General features: G+C 38.1%; 1 protein-coding gene across 2 annotated transcripts in view; it reads left to right on the forward strand.

The window, feature by feature from the left end:
* Tbck (TBC1 domain containing kinase) overlaps positions 1-8,697 on the forward strand; it is a 148,640-nt gene that overhangs the window by 56,582 nt on the left and 83,361 nt on the right. For both annotated transcript variants that reach the window (XM_029537455.1, XM_021195648.2), the window contains exon 20: positions 5,001-5,086. In XM_029537455.1, coding sequence (XP_029393315.1) covers positions 5,001-5,086 — 86 coding nt within the window. The remainder of the gene's footprint in view (positions 1-5,000; positions 5,087-8,697) is intronic.

An 8,697-nucleotide genomic window follows, 5' to 3' on the forward strand; every position in this document is an offset into this window, starting at 1 on the left:
GTTGATGGTTCACCACTAAAACCCAGGAAGAAGTATCAGGATTTTTTTCTTGTAATTTTTCAAGGCACTGTGGTCCTTTCCTGATGACTATTTAATATCTGCTCTCAATTCAGATGCAGAGATGTTACTCTGAGAACTAGACTTTGTCTCTACTAGTTTAAAGAAAAACAAGATATTTTGGAAGAATCTATTAACTAGAGGTTAGTGATACTGAAAGTAGTTTTTATAGCTTACAGTATATGCATATGCTAGCCAATGAAATTTTGCAACAGCATAATTGTTTTGTAAGATCGAGGTATATTCACATGGAACGATAAGGCTAAATGGAAAAAATATAGGGCTCAGATTTTTTTTTTCCAGTATAGAAAATGTTTTGTCTTAACTAGCAGGGCTACTGATGAGCGTGCTTGCTTAGTTAGAAGGAATGGTTCCCATGTCACCCTCAGTCCAGGATAACTGAGTGGTAGAGTGCTTACCTAACATGTGTGAGGCTGCTTCAGCCCCAGTTCTACCACGTTTGAGAAATCATTTTTCTTTTCCCTTGAGCCTCCTCTTCCCAATCATTAGAAGGATTTATCCCTGTTCTTCGGCTTTTAGTAAGGAGGTCAAACCTTTGTTGCAACTTTCTTAGTGGGAAATAACTTTATCTCTTTGCATTTTTCGAGTGCCCAGAGTCAGCATACCTTGTATCTGTTTTGTTTGACTGGCTTGAGTTTTGGCTCTGTAGGCCACTGACCCTGAAACGTGGTGTATAGCTTAAGCAGGCTTAGTTCCTCCTGCTCTGGCATGCTGGAGCTGGGGGCATGCATGAGCCCAGCAGCATCTCTGCCTGTTGGTGCAACCATCAGTTTCAGGATAAACTAGAAGCCTTTTGGGAGATAATAGTTAGCATATGAGGGTCATTTCTGAACAGAAAGCAGAAAATCATTTGCTTGAATCTGTCATCTGCATCCTTCACCTCTGCTGTTTCCTGCTGAGGGCGTCAGTGCTGAAATGCTTATCAGAGAGGAGACCGGCACTGATGCTTGTGTGGAGATTTGAAAAGTTCATTTATCAATGTATTTTATGCATGCTTTAAAAACAAATACAGATAATTTATAAAGAGCCATAAAAATTATGGTATTATCAGGTAAAATTCTTACATCAATTTAATTGGGATTGTAATTAAAATGTATGTAATAAATAAAAGAGTACAATAAAATTTAATATACAGAAATTAGAAATCATAGTTCATTATCATTATATACCTTATTTCAAGAAATAAAAATACACATTTTTCTTACTAAAATATAGGAAGTTATACTTGGTTTTATGGAATTGTATTGAAACTACACTTGACGTTTTAGGGTGATTTTATAAATATCATCATAAAAAAACTGAATAGGGTTCACCTTTAGAAAATACTGCCATTGAGACTTTTAAGAACCTTTATTTTAACAATTTTTGTAATGAATAATTATTGTGCTTTAGCATTTTAATAGCCCTTTAAAATGAGTTGTTAGGGACTGGAGACATGGCTCAATAGTTAAGAGCGCTGTTCCTTCAGAATACCTGGGTGCAGTGCCCAGCATCTACGAGGCAGCTCAGAACTGTCTGACTCCAACTCCAGAGGAACAAATGCCCTCTTCTCATCTCTTTAGACACCAGTCGTGAACATGGATTGCAGACATTCATGGAGACAAAACACCCATGCATATAAGATAGATATATTTAAGGACTCAATAGTGTTAACATGTGTGGAATCTTTTAATCTAACCCGTATTCTATTTCTTTGTAACTACCATTAATTTCCTTTGGTTTTATCTCGAATTAAAGAATATGTGCAATTGGATTTTTGTTACTTTTATGAATTCTATATTCTATTATGGGAGAATATGTAATATTCAGTTTTCACGTACCTTCTCTCAGGCCCCTGTGAAATAAAGAGCTCTCACTTAGCTTCACTTGAAATCTCTTTTTCCATAGCTCAAACTTTGCCATCTTTTAAATTATATTTACATATGTGAAGTTACATTGAATACAATAATAATAAATAGTGTATTAGTATATATGTTTATGTGAGTATGTGCATGCTGGCATAAATCTAGCCATTCACACCTGGCAGAACACAAGGAAAATATGGGTTGGGTTTCTTCCGTACATCCTTAATTAGCTGGATTAGTCCACATATTAAGTTTAGCAGGCTTATGTAGGAATGATTTTTAAGAAACCCTATTGTAGCTGTGAATTGCCTGAGGCATGAATTTCTGCTTTAAATTGGAACATACTTTTTAGAAGTTGAAAGTTAATAACTATAGCTTGTTAATGTATAATTAATCACTTGTACTGGCTCATGGTACATCTGGTGGCTTCTGGGTAAATTGAAATTATAGATACACCATATGCGATGGTGGGAAAGCAGTTAAAGAAAAGATAAAGGTCAAGTTACCTGGGGATTTGAGCTTGATTCGAAACTCGTGGATTCATTGAAGTTACACGATTTTGTTCTAAAGTGAGGGAGCGGGCAAATTGAATGAAGAGTAAATCAGGAAATGTGTTAACTGGACACCTCACTCTTTATCTAGAATGAGTAAACAATTCTCACATTGGGTCATTGGTGGGACTTGTTTTTGTCATTGAATCGAGTACAACGCTGACCTTTCCTTTGCTTGACTTGATTCTGCTTATTAAAAGTACACACAGAGAGGCAGGTGGATTTCTGAGTTCGAGTCCAGCCTGGTCTACAAAGTGAGTTCCAGGACAGCCAGGACTACACAGAGAAACCCTGTCTCCAAAAAAAAAAAAAAAAAACAAAACCACAACCACAACCAAAAACAAAACAAAACAAAAAACAAACAAACAAACAAAGTACACATAGTATTTATAAGCAAGTAACTGTAAAATGCAAGGGATAATTAGGAATAGCATTAGTTGAGAAAAAGTAATAGGTTACTTTTACTTACTACTATTTCTTGAAATAACACAGATACTTACATAAACTGATAAAGCAAGGGAACATTACTTTTAGAGCTATTTCACCAAATAAGTCATTTAAAAATCAGTTATTTTGTCAGAGAAAATTTAGATTATCAAAAGAAAGTTTTTAATTTCTATTTTTTAATTTCAATTTCAAAAGAGAAACAGCTCATTTGTCTTGCTGTGCTTTGCTTAGCTTTGCCTTGTCGTCCAGGCTGTGGTAGATGCTACAGTCCTCCTCCCTCTCCTCACAAAGGGCTGAGGTTACAGCCTTTTAATTTTGGTGTTCAGTTCTGTTTTAACAAACAAACAAAGCTATTGATTTAGAACACATGCTACCACACAGTCTTATTTAGGTTCATTAGTATGTAATCAATAAATTGGCACAAATAGTAACCTGTTGAAACAGTGGGGAAAGTGAGAATATATTCTTCATATTGAACCATACAACTTGTAATAGAGTTAGAATAAACAAAAGATGGGCGTGCGTGTGTGTGTGTGTGTGTGTGTGTATGTGTGTGTATGTGTTTGTGTGTGTGTGTGTGTGTGTGTGTCCCTACAAGCTCTGCAGCCAACAGTGAAACAGTCTGCAGAGACAAGAGTGGAATCCAGTTCAGCTCATTGTAGATAGCCATCACCAGCTTAAACAAGCAGTCTGATGGCACAATTTTGAAAAAAAAAAGTTTTCTGGTGACAATTAACTTTGTCCCTTGTGTTCAACAAAGCTTAAGACATGTTTACATTGAAACTTTTACAAAGTAGATATGTGTTTCTCCATAAAGATGGGTTCTGTTGACTCAGAAACAGTGTTGAAGATAAGGACTAGGAAGCTTGACTCAAGTAAGCAAGGTGCTGATGGGAGTCAGGATTGGCCAGGCCTGAGACAACAGAAGTTACTTAGTCTGTTGTAAAATACAGGTGACACTTCCCATAAGGACGGTTCTGTGGACCAAGAAGCCATGCTCAAGATTTAGGGTAAAAGTCTTGGATAAACAAACAATATTCTGGGGGATTCCAGTGAAGCCTGACCCCACAGATAGCAAAGGATCACCAGGCTATAAACTACCCTTCCCAGTGTTCAGGAAAGGAGACAGGTAAACATGTGCTTCCTTTGAAGAGATAAGCCTGAGTGTTTAACTTTCCTGGCTTCTCCAGTGCTTATCTGTGTGCACATGGACTTTTACCCTCTACTGTGTGTGTGTGCACATGTGTGTGTGTGTGTGTGTGGGTGTGGGTGTGTGTGCAGGTACTTGATGCCTATGTATGTGGATACTGGAAGGTGAAGTTAGGTGTCTTCTAAATCACTCTCCACTTTATCTTTTGCAGCAGGGTCTCTCACTGAGCAGCCCCCTAGCAGCCCCCTGGAATCTGCCTGGCTCTTGTCTCAGATTACAGATGTCCAGCTCTGAGTGGGTGCTGGGGATCTGAACTCAGCTCCTCGTGCTTGCAGCAGCAGGTGTTTACACACCAGGCCAGCTCTCGGTCCCAACAGAAGATTATTTTCAATTGCCTACCATTTACTTACTTTCTATTAATTCTTGTTAACTAAGTTCATATTTCTACATATGCCAAACAGAATTATACATAGGAAAAAAATTACAACTAGAAAAGATGCGGAAACTTGTATATAGAAAGCAGTTTCAGGCACAGTTACTCTCCTGTGACTGCTTAGCTTATACTGTTCCTCACTTATAGGCCTGTTCCACCTTCTAAACATTCTATTAATGAGAAACATATTTACTATTACTAGAGCAAATGTGTTTGTATACTTTGGTTGGAAAATATCAGTTATCCTGTGCTTAATTTCTGACTCAAGAAATAACAGATAGCTCTGAAAGTAAACTGTGATATTGTTTATTGGTGTATTTGTTTAAATACTTAGCACTGTGATTCAAGCAGTTACAGAATGGAAAATTATGTTAACATACCTTGCTCTGTGGAGCAGGTTAGACTCTCACCCAGCGTAAGCTGTGGTTCACTTACTTAAGGCTTTGAGACGAGACGGTTGGAGACAGTGGTTGTCTTGAGCATTGTTGTCCTTTCAGAGTACCTGACTGTCTTCTCCCAGATGATCGCCTTCCATGATCCAGAGCTGAGTAATCACCTCAACGAGATTGGCTTCATTCCTGATGTGAGTATACCTGGTGCATTTATTGGCTTCATCCCTGACATAGGTGTGCCTGGTGCACTGCAGAGTGTGAGTTAGAAGTGGCAAGGTTGAGCAGAAATGACAGAATAAAAAAGTGGCAATTTTAAATTATTGGTCATAAGATGGCTGCACAAGTTGCAATTAAAGCTTTGTGTTTGTGTGGTTATTTTCAATGTCCTCACATAAAAGAAGGTTTCATGTTCCTTCACGTGTTCACTATTAATTATTTGTCGTTTAAAACACATTTAAAAGCGGATTTAAAAAATATATTAATTCTTCAAACTTTCATGCAGTGTGTTTTGATTATATTTACCCCTCTCCCTCTCCTACCAGATTCAAGCCTCCCTCCCTAACCATCCAACGTTGTGGGAGCAGTCTTGGCCACTTCCTCTCTTGTCTCTAAACTCATCAAGTCCTGTTTGTGCTATCTAAATCCTTTGTGTGGGGGACATGGTCAGCTTACTAGAAAAAAAAAAGTGTTTTATTAAATTGTTCACTAAAGGTGAAAACCTTGACCTGATTTTATTTATTTTTTTGATAGAATGGTACCCTTTGAAGTAGCATACAGTTCAGGACAAACTGACATCCCTAACACCCCGCTGATGTTGATAGTGACCCTCTAGTCATGCCTCTCCACGCATTTCTGGAGACTTAGCCTACATCTGTTTTCATGCCATTTAGGTAATGATTTCTCTGAAAATCTGGCTGCAAAAAGAAACTGAGTGTAAATGTGACTATATCTTAACCCGTAGAAAAGTCCCATCTACAACTGTTCCTTGCCATGGGAAGTAAGCAAAAGATGAAGCTTTTTACTAAATAATTAGCTGTGTGATTTTAGAAACAACTTGAAGAGCTACAGGCAAAATAGTGACTTCTGAGAGAAGATAAATGAGTCTTCCCCATTGCCGAGCCCCTGGTTGGTTATCCAGTATGGTGTTGGTCAACCTTAAAAGCATAACAACAATGAATGGATTCAGCAGTTTGCTGTTTATATATTAATTCATAAGTACATATGTAGCAATAATCATTGAAAGAAGAGGCCATGAGCTTGGGAGGGGGAGGGTAGGAGTAGGAGAAGTTGGAGGGAAGGAAAAACTAATGTAAACACAGATATGTAATTTAATTTTTTGGATAAATAAATTGTCTCTTTTAAAGAACAAAAACGCTCTTGTAGACCTTGACAGTGAGTAGCTGTGGGCAGAGAGGGTGTGGGCCTTCTCACATCCTTGGTCTCATACTTCTTAGGTGCACTTCACCAGCGTGTGTGCGAGCCTTCTCTTACTGTCCCCTTCAATTGTTACTTCCATGTTCTTCCTTTAAAATTACCTTTGAGAAGATTGTGACTGTGCCTCTTATAATACTGTGAGCTAGGATTCATTCAAACAAAGAGTGGGTCAGTGATAATCAGATCCCAAACTGAGTTCCCACTCAAGACCTAATCCTATCAAAGCAAGCCTTCATAATCCCCCATCTTTGAAATGCGGGCTCCTGTTGCAGGGGAGATTGTGATTTCTGGCTCCCTTCCATTTGCTGTGGGTCCCAGAACTCTGGGCACCAAGCAGTGCTGAAGCTTAAGGGGCTTGGGATATTGTGCACTGATGTGATGCCTGGATGATAGAAGTCAGGGCAGTTATGTGATTTACATATAAATAGAGTAAGTAATGCGTAATTGGAGAGGTTGGGGCCAGAGTGATTGTTATCATTCTTTCTTGATGCATTTCTGCTTCTGGAAATGTTCTAGGAACTCAAAAATGAAAATAGCAAATTGTGCTTCCTCATTCTTAAGAGAGCAGGTTTTTTTCTAAAATGTTCAGAATAACATTCAGCTTGCTTCCTATGAACAGTAGTCAGGTGGCCATTAAGAGAAATGATGCTGACTCTCTCAGTAGTTGGTATCCTTTTGACCCTACCATCTGAGCTGAAGATAACACTAACAAATTCAGGGGTACAGTGGCCAGCCATGTCATATCACCTCAGGTGGGGAAACAAGCTTACCCTATTCTCTCCCTCTTAGAAGCTTTTGCTTTCATCCTTGGCTGGGTTTATATATGTAATTGGGAAGTACCTAGGGACTGCTTAGACATCTTTGTTTTTTAGTTTCTTCTTTGTTTTTGTTTTGTTTTGTAAGAAGTTTTAGATTTTAACCCAAAGACAATAGGGTTTTGATTTTATACCAAAATATTTTGCAGAAAAAAAACCTAGGAAAATACTGTATTTAGATCGCAACAAAGTAAGATTCCTGTTGTGGAATATCTACAGTCCTGAAGGGTGTGTGTGTGTCTGTGTTGAGCCTGACTTTACTCCCCAATAATTCTGAATACAGAGACCGTCCTAGCATTATTTCCTAGGAAAGCTTGGTTTCTGTCTTGTAGAAAGTGCAGACCTTATAAACCAAAGGTTTATTCTGACCAGGAAGGACAAAACGAATACTTTAGTAACTTTTGTTTAAAAGAATCATTTATAGTTTGAATATTCAACAATAGCTATTCAGTAAATCCTCAGTGAATCCCCACATCTGTAATGTTTCTGATCTAATGTACCCTCATACTGCTGGTGGGCAAGTAAAAGAAAAGAGAATATAGTTTTTCACAACTATCCATAACTCAGGGTCACTGTATGTTCTTAGAGTTAATGAGAACCCCTGGCATTCTCTTTTCTGTCTCCTCCACACTTCCTGCTTCAGCCCTGTGTCAGGGCACAAGGAAGTTCCTACCCAGGTGCATCTGTTCTCAGTTTAGCTGCTCACAAGGCAACCTTAGAATTACAAAGAAATCCCGTTGTTCCTGTGTTGTCTTGTTACTCTTGTGTTTTTAAATACAATTACAAATAACTTATTGGTAATGATACAATAATTCCTATGTGGCTAAAATAAACACAGCATAGTTCTAATGAGATCATTAATATTTTAAGAAAATACAGATTTATAAATAGGTGCCATATCTCTGATTTCAAAGAAGAAACAGCTATCGTTTTCAGATAATCAACAGTGTAGTGAAACCCTTAGGAGCCAGCTGCTGCTGTTTGTCCAGCACTCTACAGTGCAGAGCTCTAGCGAGCACTTGCCAGTTCTTGCTGGCTCTTGCTAGGGGGCAGCATTTACTAAGCTGACAGCTACAGACAACCACACTGTCAGGTCAGGCTAACACTTGCGATTCGATGACTACTCAGAAAATGTACAACTTTTTATTGGTTTTAGCATCTAACTTGGAACTGAAAAGTAACAGAGACTATGTGTATTTTTATATTTATAGTCTAATATTTAAACACTTAGAACCATTAAAAAATCGTTCTGTTGTTCAAAATTATTTCAGTATTAGTTCATATAAATAAACTGTACTAACAGCTTGAGAAATTATGTAAGGCAATATATATAAAGTAATCTGGGCCTCATAGACCAAGTCTTATCACACCAGCTACTTGGGAGATTGAGGCAAAAGATTCAAAAGTTCAAGACTTTCCTTTGTTACAGAGGGCTTTGGGCCTAGACAACTTAGTAAGAGTGTCTGAAACTACCCATGAAAGGAGATAGGTACAGAGACAAAATTTAGAGCTAAGATGAAAGGATGGACTATCCAGAGACTACCCCATGCGGG

This window comes from Mus pahari, chromosome 4 (assembly GCF_900095145.1).
Source record: "Mus pahari chromosome 4, PAHARI_EIJ_v1.1, whole genome shotgun sequence".
In the NCBI taxonomy this organism is placed as follows: domain Eukaryota; kingdom Metazoa; phylum Chordata; class Mammalia; order Rodentia; family Muridae; genus Mus; species Mus pahari.